Genomic DNA, 17176 nt, shown 5'->3' on the forward strand with positions numbered 1-17176 from the left:
GTCTCTGTTCTTGGTCCGTATCCCTCTGCTCAGTTCTAAACGACTGAGCTCTCTGTCACTAGAGGCAAACAAGCAGAAGCCAGGGAACACTTGGCAAAGAGGTGAGGTGGAGAAGATTCACGTATCAGAAGGCAGCAGAGGTTACATTAGATTCCTTTAGTGGATCCCATCTCTAGTCAGTGCAGAACAATCCCTGTGATCCAGCTGTTTGTCTTACCAGTCTGCCTCACTGATTCTCAGCCCCTATGTCTTCTCCCTCCCTGGGTCCTGGGAGCCCACAGCCTTCCTCCTGTTCTGAGTAGGTTTTAGGTCCTAGTGTGCTCAGAGAAAGACAGCCAGAGACAGCCAGAGACAGCCAGAGACAGGAGGAGGCGGGCCAGCGTAAGTGATGCCGGGCCCTGGCTGAGAGTGGCGGGCAGGTCCTGCTGTGGCTCCTGGGCCTCTCTCTGGGGTCTGGGGATCTGGCAGGCACCAGCATCTCTGTCCTAAGGGCCAGCGAGTTAATGAGGCAGCTGGGCAGGGTGTGATTCCTGGGGGAGTGGTCGAGGGGATAGCGCCCCTGTCCTTTGGGAGAGTCTGGTACAGAAGTGGCCCCTCTGCCTGTCCCTCCCATCTCAGCTCTGTCCCCGCCCCGGGCAGCTAGCTCCTTGGAGGTGGGGTGCTAGAAGGAATAGCACTCCTGCCCAGAACCTTCTCTTAGCTTTTGCAGGCTGGATCCAGCTTCAGGGCAGAGCACAGCTGTGGAGGAGTCACCAGTCTGCCCTGGTGTCAAAAGGCCCCACGTCACCAAGCAGAGCCCAGGAACTTCCGAGCAGCACAGGCAGGTGAGGAGGCAGCAGGAGGGACTCAGGATAGACCTCAGAGTGAACCTCCAGGCAAGGGGGTGAGTTCTCAGGGCATGTCTGTCAAGGGGGCTCTGGTCACAGCTTAGCTTGAAGCTGATGAAGAAACAGGGTGAGACTAAGTTGATGGGTCTCAGGGTTTGGAGTGAGAAGGGGAGGGCAGGGGGATAAAACGGAGTCTGGGCAGGGGTGGCAGAAGAGAGAGATTTTTTTGGAACTGAAAGTGGGCAGGATCAGAACACGAGCCATCATTTACCAAGCACTTGCTGCGCTAGGCACTGTTCTGAGCACGTAACTGTATTACCTCATTTAGTCCTCACATCAGCCTCACGAGATGGGGCCTGTTATTATCGCCATTTTACAGATAAGGAAAGTTACGCAGAGAAGATCCAGTAGATTGTAGATGGATTCCCCGGCGGCTCAGTGATAAAAAAAGAATCCGTCTGCGATGCGGGAGACGTAGGTCCGATCTCTGGGTCGCGAAGATGCCCTGGAGGAGGGCGCGGCAACCCACTCTAGTACCCTTGCCTGGAGAATCCCCATGGACAGAGGAGCCTGGCAGGCTACAGTCCATAGGGTCGCAGAGAGTTGGACACGAATGAAGCGACAAGCTCGTGCGCACACACACAGCTAAGCAAGTGGTTGAGGGAGGCTCTAAACTCAGGCTCTAGTGCCTATAAGCTTAACCCTGAAGTCACGGACCTTTCTATAGACTACAGATAGGGCAGCAGCAAGGTCCTTTGAGCCTTTTCTTTCCCCATCCCTTCGCCCTTTCCCTCCCCTCCTCTCCAATCATATTTCATATCATTAGCAGGCAAGTCTGGGCCAGACGGGAGAAACAAAAAAGCAGTGACGAACACCTGGAGAGTTACATGTTAGGGTATTGGGGGTCCCTCAGTTTCCCTTCCCCTGCAGCTCCTGGAACCAGAGTCTGAGACCTGGGGTGTCGGCAGCAGAATCTACAGAGACCTCCCCACCTACTGTCTCTTCTCAGCAAGTGGCTGCCATGGCACCCTGAGAACAAGCAAAGCCTCTGCAGGAGGGACTCAGGGGGCCCCGGCTCTGAGCCAGGTGTGGAGGGGCTTTCCAACCCCCACTCCCTGCGCAGGAGACAAGCGGATGGAAACAAGAATCAGGATCCCGCTGAACTGTCTTTTTCGCTTTGTTTGCCCAGTACCCGGTTATGGGTAAATGCTCAGGAAATATTTATTTAGTTTCTGAGTTAAGGGGTAAGCTGCCTCTTTTCACTAAAGCTCTGGGGTCCTGGCCTGTCTGTGACATGCAAGATGAAGGCATCAGCCCCTGAGCCAGCTCTGGGATGACTTGACCCCGTCTCTCAGCCTGTGTGCTCTCACTCTGGGACTCCCCATGTCCTCAGCAGAGGTGACGGGCTGGGTGCAGGGCAGCAGTTCCCCTACCCTGCCAGTAAGCAGCTAAGCATGACCACTGAAGGCTGTGGTTCCCCAGCTGGTCTTTCAAAATTGCCAAAGCCCAAACCAGTCAAATCGGGTCTTTGGAGTGTGACCCATGAATTAATGTTTTTTTGACTGCACCAAGTGGCATGAGGTATCTTAAATTCCCCGACCAGAGATTTGAATCCATGCCCCCTGAAGTAGAAGCACAGAGTCTTAACCACTGACCACCGTGGAAGTCCCAGTATTAGTGGTTTTTAAAATTTGAAACTCCTCAGCTGATCCCAATGTGCAAACATGCTTAGGAACAACTTGTTGGGGCTTTATTACTTTCTCAAAGCCCTTGCATATTCATTTTTCCACTTGAACTTAAAACTTGCTCATTTCATAGGCAGGGCGAGGTTTTGTTTAAAAACATGTATAGTGCATATATATATTTATATACTAAATAAATAAATATACTATACTAAATGTATAATAATATATATGCTATACTAAATATGTATACTATACTACATATATATACTATACTAAGTATAGTATACTAGTATGTATATGACACTAGTATGTATATAGTATACACGCTACATATATGTAGCATACTTCTACATATATGTAGTCTACTAAATGTATATATATATATACTAAGTCTACTAAGTATATATATATGTGTATATATACATATATATATATATATATATATATATACTTCAGTTCAGTTCAGTTCAGTCACTCAGTCGTGTCCGACTCTTTGCAACCCCATGAATCGCAGGACGCCAGGCCTCCCTGTCCATCACCGTCTCCTGGAGTTCACTCAGATTCACATCCATCGAGTCAGTGATGCCATCCAGCTATCTCATCCTCTGTTGTCCCCTTCTCCTCCTGCCCCCAATCCCTCCCAGCATCAGAGTCTTTTCCAGTGAGTCAACTCTTCGCATGAGGTGGCCAAAGTACTGGAGTTTCAGCTTTAGCATCATTCCTTCCAAAGAAATCCCAGAGCTGATCTCTTTCAGAATGGACTGGTTGGATCTCCTTGCAGTCCAAGGGACTCTCAAGAGTCTTCTCCAACACCACAGTTCAAAAGCATCAATTCTTCGGCGCTCAGCCTTCTTCACAGTCCAACCCTCACATCCATACATGACTACTGGAAAAACCATAGCCTTGACTAGATGGACCTTAGTCGGCAAAGTAATGTCTCTGCTTTTGAATATGCTATCTAGGTTGGTCATAACTTTTCTTCCAAGGTATACTACATATATGTAATGTGTATACTAAATATACATATATTAGAGTCATATACATACTAGTAATATATATAGTATTACTGTATATTATAATATATAGTAACATACAATATTATAATATCATATATAGTATAATACTATATAATATATATTATAGTGATATAGTATATATTTATATTTATTAATAAACATATATACTAATATATAAATATTTATTTATCAGATTCAACTTGTACCCCCTGCAAAATTTCAGAAATACAGCAGTTATGAAGAAGAAAATGAAAATTACCTCCATCTCGTCCTTGAGTGACAGTTACTGTTGACACCTGTGTTACTTCTTTTCTTTCCTCGATTCCTTACAGAGGAGGCTGAGCAGCACAGGCCACATGAGCTCCACACCAGACCGTGACACTCCCAAGTAGCAGAGTCGGGATTTGAACCCAGGGCACTGGCAGAGCCCATCCCACCAGGTTGCTGAGAGGTCTAGAGGGGCTGGGGCAGGCCCGGGGCACCCACCGTGTGCAGGGGTCTGTGAGAGGAGGGAGCTCGGCAGGGAAAGAGGAAGGTGGCCTGCGGCCTGGCTTCTGTGCTGTCCTTGCGTGTCTGGAGCAGCAGAATGGAGGCCAACGCCACGTCCAGCGCTGGGCTCACGGCCACAGCCGAGCAACCGCTCCGACTCGTCTTTGCAGGGGTCTGTGGCCTCATCCTGCTGGTGGGGTTGCTGGCCAACGGGCTGATGCTGCTGGTGGTGGGCCGGGGCCCGGGTGCCCCCCGCCCGCTCCTCTCCTTGACCAATAGCCTCATGGTGAACATCACGCTGTCCGACCTGCTCTTCCTGGCCTGTGTGGTGCCGGTGCTCCTGCTGAGCTTCTTGCGGCAGGACTGGTGGCTGGGCCCCACCGTCTGCACCACCAGCCAGGCCGCCAACAGCGCCACCATGTTCTGCACCTTCTACAGCATGGTGGCCACGGCGCTCCTGCGCCACGTGGCTGTGGCCCGGCCTGACCTGGCCCTCCCATCCGGCCCGGGTGCCCGCCGGCTGCTCTGTGGGGCCATGTGGGCCCTGGGCCTCACGGCCTCGCTGCCCACCTGGCTGTTCCAGTGAGCAGTTGTGGAGGGGGGGGCCTGGGCCTGCCTCTTGCTTCTGAACCCTGCTCAGACCTCCTGCTACTTCACGCTGCTGGGAGCCCTGGCCTTCCTGCCTTGTGTGCTGGGTCTGGGCTGCTCTTTCGGCCACATGGGCTGGCTCCTGTGGACGCAGCCCCGGGGCCCCGTGGGGGAGAGCGCCCGGGAGCATCAGGAGAACACCGGGCTCATCCTCATAGTGCTGGTGGTCTTCGTGCTGATGTGGGGGCCCTGCTCTGTGCTGGGCTACGTGGCAGCTATGGGTGACCTGCCTGCCACGCCCGTGGCGTACGTGGCCTCCAGCCTCTGCACTCTCCTGGCCTACTCCAACTGTGCTGTCAGCCCCGTCCTCTGCTTCTACCTCTCTCGCCCCTTCCGGGCCAGGCTCAGAGACCTCTTTCGCAGGCCGCTGGCAGCCAGGCATCCCAGGGCTGTGGGAGGAGCTGGCGTGGTGATGGAGAGTGTCCAGCCTGGACGTGATGGGGCCCCGGGAAGCCTCTGGGGCCTGGTGGGGGTCTGAGAGATTAGGCTGATGGGAAGGCTGAAATTCAAAAGAGATGGGAGGACCCCTAGCAACATTAGATCCCATCCCCTCCATTTTACCAGTGAGGAGACGAAGATCCAGAGACGGGAGGCAGCCCAGCAAACGTGACGCAGCAGTTAAATAGCAACTAGATCATGGCGCCCATTTTTCCTTGGGGCTCAGATGGATACCGATGGGCTCCACGGCTTTCTAGTTGTATGACCTGAAAAGCCCCTTAACCTCTTTATGCTTCAGTTTTCTCATCTGGAAAGTAGAATCCTGATAGTACCCTTTTCACAGGTTGTTAAAAAGATAAACTTCCCGAATATACAGTGATTAAAGGAATGCCTGGTGCTTTAGTATTGGTCATTACTATTATTAGTATAATCTTATTTTTGTTAATTCTGGGGCATTTGAAATGAGAGTGGGAAAGGGACTTTCTCAGCCTCTCTAAAGGCTGAGAAATGATTAGCAGAATGATCTGGGGGCTGATAACCTGGGGTCCTCAATCCTGAAGGCCTGGAGATTGAATGGGCAGGCTGAGTAAGGGCTTACAGTCCGGGGAGGGGGCCCCTTCAATCTCCTCTCCCTTCTCTGCCTGGCCTCCCTCAGCTCTGCCACACACACTCTTCTCAGCACAATATAGGAACCCCATGAAGTAAAGTCAAAGTGGAGCCATGAGTCTGTGAATTCCTGAACACCCTCTTTTCTTCTCTGTGGTTTCTCTTCCTGATGTGGCCGGGGCAGAGACGCCTTTTGAGGCCTCTTCCTTCTGTCCGGAACCAAATGGCTTCACCTCTGCTACCCCATTCCCTCTGAGAAGTTCCCCAACTCCATGCCCTCCTTCAGGCCTCCTAGGGAAAAGCCTCAGGCTTTTGTGTTGGCCTGGGAACCAGGGAAGTGTGTCTCCACTGAAATTCCCAAGACAGCTTCTGCTCGGTGACGGTGTTATAGCGAAATACACACACACACACACACACACACACACACACACACGCACACACACATCATGGTCAAAAAGCTTAAGAAATATAGTCTCTTTGCCATAAGACTAATCAGAGCCTCAAACACCCTGACAGCCCCTGGGACTCTGAGAGGGCCTTGGAGCCAGTAGCTTCCCAAAACCCCTGCCAGGGAACCAGTGTTCCGTGGAACACATCGTTGGGAAAGAACCCAGGAGAGAAGCTACTGTCTTGAGCACAATGAAGACGCTCCCAGCGCCCTGGGGCGGCGGCTCTGAGCCTCAATTCCCCTGCCAGGCAGTCTTCTCCTCCCAACCCTTTCCCATGGGTGCCCAAGGTGAGGGAAATCAGGCCACTGGTTATGGGAACTTCCTTCTTCTAGAGCTGTGACCCCACCCGGTTCCCACTCAAAGCAGATCAGAATGCAAGTCAGAGGGGCATCTAATTATAAGGACAGTGGTGAATCAGCTCTAATTTACGATAAAATTGTCAGAAGCAAGCAAGTCCCAAACTTTGGTGTAATGAGTACCAGTGTCTTGTGATGTGCAGGTTGGGAATGGCTGCCTGGAGGGCTAATCCGAGAGCAAACTCACCCAGAGAAGGGAGAGACCCCTTTTCCCTGTGATCCTGGGCCCTCGTGGCCACAGGAGTTTATCTGTGAAGAGCGATGAGGAGGAAGGTGGTGTTTGTTGCACACTGAGCGCAGCAGGTCCTGTGCATGTCACACGCTTCATACGTGCACACCTGCATGTTATTCTGGCCCTACGACAGGGCTGCAAGGGAGGAGAGACGGCCCTGTCACACAGGAGCAGTGACGCATCCTAGACACGTGATCTGTGAGTTGTCTAGGCTTGGGGTCCCTAACCCCTGGGCCACTGACTGGTGTGGATCCTTGGCCTGATAGGAACAGAGCTACAGAGCTGGAGGTTAGCAGTGGGTGAGCAAACAAAGCTCCATCTGTATTTACAGCCGTTCCCCATCGCTCACATTACTCCTTGAGCTTGGCCTCCTGTCAGATCAGCAGTGGCATAATGAATGTAATGTGCTTGAATTATCCCGAAACCATCCCCACAACCCTGTGGAAAAACTGTCTTCCAGGAAACCGGTCCCTGGTGCCCAAAAGGTTGGGGACCAATGGTCTAGGCTGTCCCAAGAGTCCCCCCTTTGGTACTCACAGATCCTGGCCCTTCCCACTGGTTTTGTATTGATACCTTAGGGCGGTAGTATTTATTGCTTATTTCTCCAAAGCAGGGGTTAGAGGCCTGTGAAGGGTGCAACTGTGTGTGAGCAGGGTCTCCAAACCTGGGCAGGGCCTGGCACTAATGCTCACTCAACACTTGCTGAGAGATGAGTGAGCAAATGCAATAAAGTCACTCACAGACTAATCTGATCATGTTGCTCACCTGTCTCACCTCCTTAGTGGCTTCCTGATCGACTCAGAGTAACACTGAAGACCATACTGTGACCTACAAGGCCCTGCGCATTCCAGATTCTCCACCCGCAAGCCCATCTCCTGCACTGTCCCCTCCTTGTTGCTTTTGGCTGCCCGCTGTGGCATGCAGGATCTTAGTTCCCTGGCCAGAGATTGAACCTGTGCCCCCTGCAATGGAAGTGTGGAATCTCAACCACTGGAGCACCAAGGAAACGCCTACTCTTCCCTCCTTAATGCAGGTTCAACCCACTGGCTTCCTGCTGTCCTTCAAACACACCCCAGGGCCTTCTATGTGCTGCTCCTGCTCCTTGAAGCCCTTTTGCCTCAGATACCAGCATGCCTCTCTCTCTCCTTTGTTTAGGGTTCATCTAACTGTCATCTCCTCAGAGAGGGCCCCTCCCCGACCACCTCATTTAAAACGTCACCCTGTCACTCTCTATTGTCTTATGCTCTTCTTTTCCTTTGTGACACTTACCACCACTGGAAATCGTCATTTACCTATTCGTTTACGTGCTTATTGTGTTTCCCCTGTCCTGTTGCGTGTCCGCTGTAAGCTCGACATGGAGATGGGGCCCCTGTGTTTCGTTCACTGCTGCATCCGCAGTGCCTAGCACGGACCCTGGCACATAGCTGTTCAGCACATTTTTGTGGAACAAAAGAGGGGAAAAAAGAGAGCGAGGAGAACACACAGCAACATCTGTGCTATTTTTCAAAGGACAAAGGAAAACAAAGAACTCTAGTAAAAGAATCCAATTTACTTCAGTTTAAGGCAAATTCCACACAGAGACTGTCTTAGAGACGGGCACAGGACCAGACAGCATAGAAACGCCACCATCATGCATGATGGGAAGGGAAGCAGTGTCCGCAACAGAAGTGGTGTGGCCTGGTCTCCACCAGGCATGGGAGGTTCAGTGGGCAGAGGAGCCCCATGCAGCAGGAGGGACTGGCATGCATGACCTGTTCCCCAGGTGGGTAAAGGCTGGGCAGCTGTGGAGAGGCCCAGGCATGAGATCATCTTTCTCACCTTTCCCACAACAGGGGCAAGGGCTCTGGCTCAGAGGCCAGGAGCCCAAGGCTGAGGGACTAGGGTGGATTTGGGGTGATGGGATGGAACAGGGTGACCCTAGAGCCAAGACGGCCTTCAAGGGCAGCACTAGTGAGGAGTGGGATGGGGGAAGCTGGACACGGGATGACCATAGACTCTTAGACCATTAGAGCTGAAGGTAAACCCAGGGCCATCTGGTCAACCCTCTTGCCTTACAGATGTGGAAACTGAGATCCAGAAGGTAGAAAGGCCTTGCTTGGGATCCTGCAGCCAGCAGGGGCTGGAGGCAGGGTTAAACCCAGGGGTACCCCATCCCCATGGGATAGAGGGGCAGTGTCAGAGTGCTGGAGCAGGGCTGCTTTTTGCCCAAGCCTCCAGGTGGGTGGTAGAGGATTGCACCCCAAGGACCCTGGGCAGCCTCTGGGGAGAGAAGGGGCTGTCTGAGGCCAGGAGCCAACTGCTAAGGTCCCTATGGGCACAGACCAGGAGAGGCCTGTGGATTTCTGTCTAGAACCAGCATCATACTGGGCTGGAGAGGCACCAGGAAGGACTCCGAGCCTGATAAGCTTCCATTCCTCGCCCACCACACGGCCTCCATCCACTACCACGGCGTCTCCTTCATGGGTCTGTAGTACTCCCGCTACATGCAAGGGTCCCAGGGAGGGGGTCACGTGTTTGGGCATTCCTCAAAACCCAGCAGCCTCATGGGGTTCATTAGAAACAGGGACAGGAGAGATACCGAGGTGGGGGTCAGGGGGCTGGTATAGGAGTAGACCACAAGAGCGGGCGACCTGGTGGTGGGAAGCTCAGCCCAGGCTCAGAGTGATAAAGGAGCACACGAAGATTGCCTAGGTGGGCTGAGGGGGACCCTGATGGTCCTGATTAGCATCTTCCTGGCTGGTCCAGAACCAGGCGTCGGTGAAAGAAGAGAAGGAGGGGCCCAGATCCCCAACTCCATCACCTGTGCCACCAGACTTCGGGGAATGGAGCAGTGTGGGAGGAGTCTCCAGAAGCCCCACCCCACCAGCCTCCCAGGCACACGTGTTCCAGAGGCTGGGCAGGGTGGACCGCAGCAGGGTCTGGGCGCCCCGCCCACCTTTCTACTGGTCTAAGCCCCAGCCGTCTGAGCAGACCACATGCTCAGATGTGCGTGTGCAGCGGGGAAGCTGGGGGTGTGCGGGCCGGGGACTGTGGGGGAGAGCGAGCCGTGGCCGTGGGCGGGGAGCGCGGGCGGATGCCCTGTGCCTTCATGTAGGACACCAGCTGGTCGGGGATCTCGGCCAGCACGTCACGGGCCAGGCGCGCCATGCTCAGCACGTGATTGCCCGTGCGGTCCACGTAGTCCCTGAAGGGCACGAACTGTCCAGCAGGGGGAGGCAGGGTGAGGCCAGGTCTCCCTCTGGACACCAGTCCCCACCCCCTAAATCTCCAGGCCTGGGCTCCTGTCCCACTCCTGCCCAGCCTCTGCCTGGCTTGCCCCAAGCCTTCCTCACCATAGTGATTCTCTAAAGGGCTGTACCGTAGTCATTATTCTTTCATTCACTCAAAAAATAACTTCCTGAACACTGTTCATGCCAGGATACACTCCTGAACAAGATTCCTTAATCTCTGATTAAGTATCTGCACCAAGCAGAGGCACTTAGCAGAACTTAGCAGACGCTCAGGAAATGCTGATGGGAATGCGGGGTTTCTGGGAAAAGGACCCTGCAGGCCTCCTCCCACCTCTGCAACAGAGTTCCTCCTGTCTCTTTGGGTTCCCCTTCTGGCCCAACACCTACAGTCCCACTCCTATGGCTTCCTCCCGGGAGATGTCTGCCCCCACCCCCCACCCCCGTGCCTCAGGCTCATGGCTGCCTCCAGGCCTTTGCACACACCTCCCAGACTGCCCCCCCAACTTTGGTCCCCACATCTGGAATGACCCCTCCCCCATCTGAATTTTTTAATGGGGGAGGAGGCAGTATGGAGACTGTCGGGTTTTTTTATTCTGAATCTCCTAAGCACCAGGGCCTCAGTCTGCAGCAGAGTCACAGAGGGGTGTGTGCTTACTGAGGCGCATTCTGAGGCTTGACTGGACAGGGATTCCCCGAGGACAAAGACCTGTCTGCTGTTACATTTGCCATTCTCTGCGGGGAGGCTGGCACTGATTCAGTGAATCAGGCAACACTCATTCTTGAAAAGGGCTGCAGCAGCCCTTTAGACAACCGCCTCCACCTTCCCAGGGTTTGCCACCTCACTTAGGAAGGCAGCCCGGCAGAAAGCAACACAAGGTGCGAGAAACTAGGCCTCTGTGTTCTACAGGAGACACTGCAGGCTCAGGGAGGGCTGGGTGTGAGCGTTGCAGTTGGGGTAACACCAGGCTAGGGGTGAGTCTCAGACATGGTGAGGCCGGTGTCCAGCCCCACAACTGACTCCTATCTCCTATGATGGCCAAGCCATTCTAGGACTACCAATGCCTGCCTGCAGGGCCCCTTTCCAGAGAAGCCCCCAGAAGGGGGAGTGAGGTCAGCCTGGCTAGGGGGGCTCTTGTGTTTTCCGTGGGGAAAGCCAAGGTCTGGGCTTCACCTGGACAATGTCCCGCTCGGCCAGCTTTCCCCGGGAGGAGATCCTCACATCATCGCCATCTAGCTCCACCATGGCTGTTGGGGGGAGGGGGTAAAGACAAGGGGTGGGGAAGCTAACCGGAGGGCACCTGAGCCTGGCAGGACAGAGGCCGCCAGCCCAGGCCCCCATGTCAGAGATGAGAAAGCTGAAGCCAGGAGACAGGAGGAGCCCAGTCCTGGGCAGCCCTCCCCGCCAGCCCCGCAGGCTCCCAGGGTGGAGGCTGGAGGAGTGACTTGGGGCCTCCTCCCCACAGCCTTGGGGTGTGGGTGTGGGGTACGCACCTTGACACACCCCTCCCTGTGCAAACAAATGCACTCTCACACCCTGCCTGCTCACCCAGACAGTCTCGCACAGACTGGGGTATGAGTCCTTGCTCTTTTGGGAGGGGTCACTCCCAAGGGCCTGAAGCCTCTGGGGAAAAATGTCGGGGGGCGGTGGGGACTCACCGTCGAACTCTGCTTGGCCCACGCCGATGATGATGATGGACATGGGGAGCTTGGCGGCCTGGGAGGCAATGTGGGAGACAACGCAGGAGGTGGAGGGGGGTGGGAAGGGCGGGGGCCCAGCCGAGGGGCCAGTTAAAAGAAAGGGGAGATCGTGGGTAGGGAAGGGAAGGCGTGGGCCAACAGAAGAAAGGGAGGCGGTCAGGGAAGAAATGGAGAAGAGGAGGATGGAGACACACGGAGAAACACAGAAAAAGAGGGAGGCGGGAAAGAGGGCACCAACCAAAGGGAATGGAAGTGGGGACACCAGAGAGGAAGCGGGAATCGAGACGGAGGGAGGCAGAGGGGAGGCGGGTCACAGGTCTGTTTCTGCAAGACACCCCGTCCTCTCCTCTGCCTCTGCACCTCCATCAGGTGGGCCTGGAGGGAGGGCCAGCTGTGGCCAGAGCCCCTGTGCAGGGAGACCACCCCGTGGGGGGTTCCACGTTTCCAGGTCTCCACCTCTCGGGATCTCCCATCTCTTCTACCTGGCCAAGCTGGGCTGGGGTCTGGGGCAGCAGCCCCAGAGGTGAACGAGAGAGCCACAGGAGTCTGGAGGGAGTGGACCACCCAGTGTGATGAAGAGGTGGGTACAGAGTTTGCCAGTTGGATCCTTCATCAGCTGGAACCCCCTCCACCCCCGAAACCCTGATGTTGGCCCTCCAGGCTTTATAGCGAGAAACCAGGAGTGGTCCCAAAGATGTCCCAAACCAGGAGAAGAGAAGCCGTGCCCCACAGGTCTCCCCAAAGGAGGCAAGGAGGTGTACCCCCAGATTTCCCCACCCCCTGTCCCCACCCCCCGCTCACGTTGACGATCGCCTCCTTGGTCTGCGCCATGTCTGAGATGACCCCATCTGTGATGATGAGCAGCACCGAGTACTGGGAGCCGTCCTGCACTGCGGCCGCATTCCTGGGGCAGGGCAGGGGGCAGCGGTCTGTCTGCTGGGACGCTGGGCACGCCGACCTCCCGCACAAGGACCCTGAACACTGGTGCGACAGCTCTTTGGTGGGAGGGGGATCTTTTTAGGGTCAGGGCGTCCCCAAAAGTAAATCAGTGGGAAGAGACGCGCCCTCCCGCCTTCCTGAGAAGACGGGGATGGAAGGAAGCCCCTTGCGAGCTGCAGGGAGGGCTGTCCAGTGACCCCATGCTCACCTGGCCACGTGGGTGACCACGGGGGCGAAGTTGGTGGGGCCGTAGAGCTGCACCGTGCGCAGGCTGTGGTGGTAGGCCTCTAGGATGCCGTCGATGCCGCAGCACGAGGGGTTCTCCTGGTTGCCGTTCTGGGAGCACAGGGGGTGGGGAGCTGAGCCCAGGAAGGAAGGAGGGGTGGGAAGGAGGGCAGAGGGGTGGTCTGGGGGGCAGCTGAGCCAGGACGGAGGAGGCCTGCAGGCCTGGGCCCTCCTAGACTCTTCTCTGGTGGGGGCTTGGGGGTGGGGGCTAGGGAGAGAGCCCCAAGGCCCACCATGAAGGGCAGCACAAGCTCCAGGTGAGCAGTGTCCAGACAGGCTCCTTGTCCTACTCCCTGTATCTGCTCAGACACTTCCTCCCATCCTAGAATTACCTGCAGTTGTTCAGACCCTTTTAATCCTCATTTCTGAGGTCTTAGGGAATAGTTCAGCCATGACTCCACTCCACCTCCATCAGGGTCTTGTTGGGAAAAGGGGGGCAGAGCCCACTGTGGGTGGCTTCACAGGGGAGATGTCTGTGACCGAGGTGGGGAGTGGAGTTCTGATCCGAGCTCCGATACAAGTCCCGCTCCAACCCCCAGCATGCAGCCTGCCCTGACAAAGCCCGCAGCTCAAGTCCCCAGGCGGGCAGGATGCGCAAGGCCCCCTGACCCCAGGCCACAGCCCTCTCTCCCGGGGTCTTCTACCAGCGGGAACTCGTGGGACACCCTGCCGTCTGGGGGCAGCTTGGCCCCGAAGCCGAGGGCGGGGAACATCTTGTCGCTGTCATAGTGCTGGATGATCTCCCCGACGGCCGTCAGCGCCAGTGCGTAGGCGTTCAGCTGGTAGGGGCTCATGTAGTGCAGCGATGTGGACTGCGAGGGGTTCCCTGCGAAGTGGGGACAAGGGGGGACACTGGGTGGCCCGGACACGCCAAGTCACCGGGCTCGGAATGCAGAAGAGGGTGTCCAGGGGCATCCCTTTCCTTCCCTTACTGAGCATTCAATTCTCGAGCAAACCATGGCTGCGAAACCCTCCGAATGGAGCCTGAGTCCCCCCTCTGTGAATCTAGCCTCTTGCTCGTAGGACTGCAGCAGCCTGATCTCCGGGTCTCTGCCTTGTGTCCACACTCAGCACACCTGTCAGGGTGAGTCTACATCAAAACTCACCTAATCACACCTCTTCTCTGCTCAAAATGCCCCAATGTTTCCATTTCACCCAGAGCTGAATCTGAAGTCCTTACGAGGGCCCACACAGCCCCACTGGAGCTGGGCTCCAGTGACACCTCTTCGCATCTCCTACCATCCCGTTACTCCCTCGGTTCCAGCCTCTCGCCATCCCTGCCTCAGGGCCTTGGCAAGGGCTGTTCCCTCCGCTCTGGGACACTCTTCCACAGATGGGCACATGCCTCGCTCCCTCCCTCTTCAGGTCTGCTGTGGTCTTTCCTGGAGCCTGTTGAAAGCTACAGTCCCCACCCCTCTTCCTGGCTTGTTCTCCATAGCCCTTATCACCACTGACACGGTCCATATTTTAGTTACTTGTTTATTAACGAGAGTAGTACAGCACAGGCTGCCAAGTATTAACCCTCTTTCTACTTCCTGCTGTGTGATCTTGGATACGAATGTTAACCACTCAGCCTCAGTCTTCCCAGCAGTAGAATGGGGGTAACAATAGTCCCCAGGCTTCCCTGGTGGCTCAGATGGTAAAGAATCTGCCTGGAATCCAGGAGACCCGAGTTCAATTCCTAGGTCGAGAAGATCCCCTGGAGAAGGGAATGGCAACCTACTTGCAGTATTTTTGCCTGGAGAATCCCACGGACAGAGGAGCCTGGCGGGCTACGGTCTATGAGATCGCAAAGAGTCAGACACAGCTGATCGACTAACACTACACTATACTAATAACAGTCCCCGCCTCACTGGACTATTGTGAGGATTAAACAGATGTTCCTATAACTCTCCTCATTGTTATGAATACTAAGCACCGCACCTCAGCTCTGACATCTCAGCACTCCGCTGTGGCAGGCCTGCAGAGAGAGGCTTCTGACATGCCTGCGGACTACCAGACCTGAGGAACTTCTGATTGAGCAGGGATTAATGCGGGTCCAGAATCCAAGGAAGGCTGTCATGGCTCTGACAGTTAGGCACTGATTGCTCCCAACCGCTCGGCCACCCTGGAGAAGTCAGGGAAGGAAGGAAGCTGGGGCAGCGTGAGCAAAGGCGAGGCCTGGAGCCCCCGCGTGCCCGCCTCCCAGTCCTGCCTCTGCCTGCCTCTGGCCTGCGGGCTGGCCTGCACATTATGCTTCTGCTCGCGCACGGTCGCTCAGTCGTGTCTGACCCCCAGGGACTGTAGCCCGCCAGGCTCCTCTGTCCGTGGGATTCTCCAGGCAAGAGTACTTGGAGTGGGTTGCCATGCCCTCCTCCAGGGAATCGTCTCTTACGTCTCCTGCATTGGTAAGCAGGCTCTTTATCGCTAGTGCCACCGGGGAAGCCCTGGCCTGCACAGGGGGTGTGCAGTTTGATCCTGTGAGGAAACACCTCTGCCCCGGGGCTCCCCTACTCCCCCAGGGAGGCTGGGCGTCCTCAAGAGCAAGGCTCAGGGTATGTGGGCCCAGAGCCCGGCTTTGCGAGTGACCACGATCCAATCAACGAATACCTTTGCCACCCTGGCTGTATCTTTGGTTCTCCAGGCCCACGTTCCTCCTCTTTGGGAGGATGAGGCCAGAGAGTATGGAAGACCTGGCATCCAGCTAGGGACAACTACCACAGTCCTGGAAAGCCCTCTCCTTTCCAGGCCCCCAGCCCCCATCCAGCTCCTCCGCCCATGCCTGCTACTCACCATTGGAGGCTGTGAAATCAATGGCCACTGTGAAGTTGATCTGGGTCCTAGAAGAAGGAGGACAACAGGGGAGTTAGCTGGCCAAAGGCAGGGCTGTGGGGAGGGTGAAGCGTACTGGACCGGAGTGAGAACCCCGGCTTCTGCCCCAGCCCCACTGCATGCCGTGTATGAAGCCTGGTGAAGCATTTGTCTCCTTCAGGTCTGGAAAACTGGAAGAGTAGCATCCGCCCCACCCTCCCCCAGAGGCCTGCTGTGAGCATCAGAAGTGAGGACAGTGGGACAGCTCTCCAAAGATGTTTACGTTCTGCTGGGCACATGGCTACGATCACTTATTTCCTCTCCAAACCCTGCCCCTGGGCCCCCCCGGAGGCCAGTGAAGTAGGGTTTCCCTGTATTCCTGGCTCAGATTTGGAGTCAGATTCAGGGTTAAAGCTGATTTAGCCTTACTGTTTAACCTGGCAAAAAAAAAAAAAAAAGACAAACAGGCATTGGGCATCACCTGAGAGAAGAACAAAACACCACCCATGAAGCTGTCTTGCCAAAAAAATGGAACTGGAATCAGCTGAGCTTCCAGAACTATCTACCAGTGGTTTACAGGAAACACAGGGGACAGAGGAATACGTTAAGTGAGGGTCTGTGGAGGATGCAGGGGTAGCCTGTGGGAAATTCTGTAGGAGCATTACTGGAAGGTCCCCCCTGGGCCAGCAGCATCAGGATCACATGGGAATCTGTGAGGAGTCTCAGGCCCCCAGTAGACCTACTGAACCAGAATCCCCTGGTGGGGTGCAGGAATTTGTTTTAGCAAGCCCTTCAGGCACTTGGGGGAACCACTAGATGAAAAGATAATGAGGAATTCCCTGGTGGTCCAGTGGTTAGAACTGGGCTCCTTCTCTGCTGAGGGCACCCCGGTTCAACCCCTGGTTGGGGAATGAAGATCCCACAAGGAGCGGCGTGATCAAAAAACAGAAGATAATTATGAGACAAATCAACCAATCTCAATATATGGACCTTACCTTGATTTTGCATTCAAATAAACCAATTCAAAAACATTATAAGACAACTGGAGAAATTTGAGTACTGACTAGACAGTTGGCATTAAGGAACTACTTGGTTTTTAGGTGTGATTTTGGTATTGCTGTTAAATTTTACAAAGAGAGTCCTGAAGTAATTAGGGGGTGAGACATGATGTCTGGAGCTTCAAAATAATTGGGTGGAAGGGTGAATGTGTGGAACAAGACTCTGTGAGCTGGTAACTGTCGAATCTGGGTGGAGGGTACTTGGGGGTTTATCACACCGTCTCTCCACTTTTGCCTGTGTTTGGAATTTTTCCATAACAAAAAAAAAATTAGGCTTTGAGGATTCATATTCAGGGTTAAAACTTTCTGAGGGTTTGGCTGTTCTAGGTTCCGTGCCAGATGCTGATAAAACAAAGCTGACGAGACACGAATCCCTGATAAAGTCTAGTCTTGTGATTCTCACACACAGTGAGTGTAGAGTCACCAGGGG

The 17176-nt window shown here is 54.8% G+C and overlaps 1 protein-coding gene and 1 pseudogene across 4 annotated transcripts in view; one reads left to right on the forward strand and one right to left on the reverse strand.

Annotated features, from left to right (window-relative positions):
• The first annotated feature begins 4114 nt into the window (after positions 1-4114).
• On the forward strand, positions 4115-5327 carry LOC138425766 (galanin receptor type 3-like; annotated as a pseudogene).
• Positions 5328-8275: 2948 nt separating this feature from the next.
• The window catches only part of CPNE5 (copine 5), a 101505-nt gene continuing 92604 nt past the window's right edge, over positions 8276-17176 (reverse strand). For 2 of the 4 annotated variants that reach the window (XM_069563361.1, XM_069563360.1), the window contains 7 exons: positions 15671-15717; positions 13543-13724; positions 12822-12949; positions 12476-12578; positions 11633-11690; positions 11148-11221; positions 8276-9944 (listed from right to left, as the gene is read on the reverse strand). In XM_069563361.1, coding sequence (XP_069419462.1) covers positions 9726-9944; positions 11148-11221; positions 11633-11690; positions 12476-12578; positions 12822-12949; positions 13543-13724; positions 15671-15717 — 811 coding nt within the window. In that variant the 3' untranslated portion in view covers positions 8276-9725. Of the gene's footprint in view, positions 9945-11147; positions 11691-12475; positions 12579-12821; positions 12950-13542; positions 13725-15670; positions 15718-17176 lie in introns of all 4 variants that reach the window. The other 2 variants (XM_069563358.1, XM_069563357.1) reach the window with 1 other exon arrangement.

This window comes from Ovis canadensis, chromosome 20 (genome assembly GCF_042477335.2).
Source record: "Ovis canadensis isolate MfBH-ARS-UI-01 breed Bighorn chromosome 20, ARS-UI_OviCan_v2, whole genome shotgun sequence".
NCBI classification, from domain to species: domain Eukaryota; kingdom Metazoa; phylum Chordata; class Mammalia; order Artiodactyla; family Bovidae; genus Ovis; species Ovis canadensis.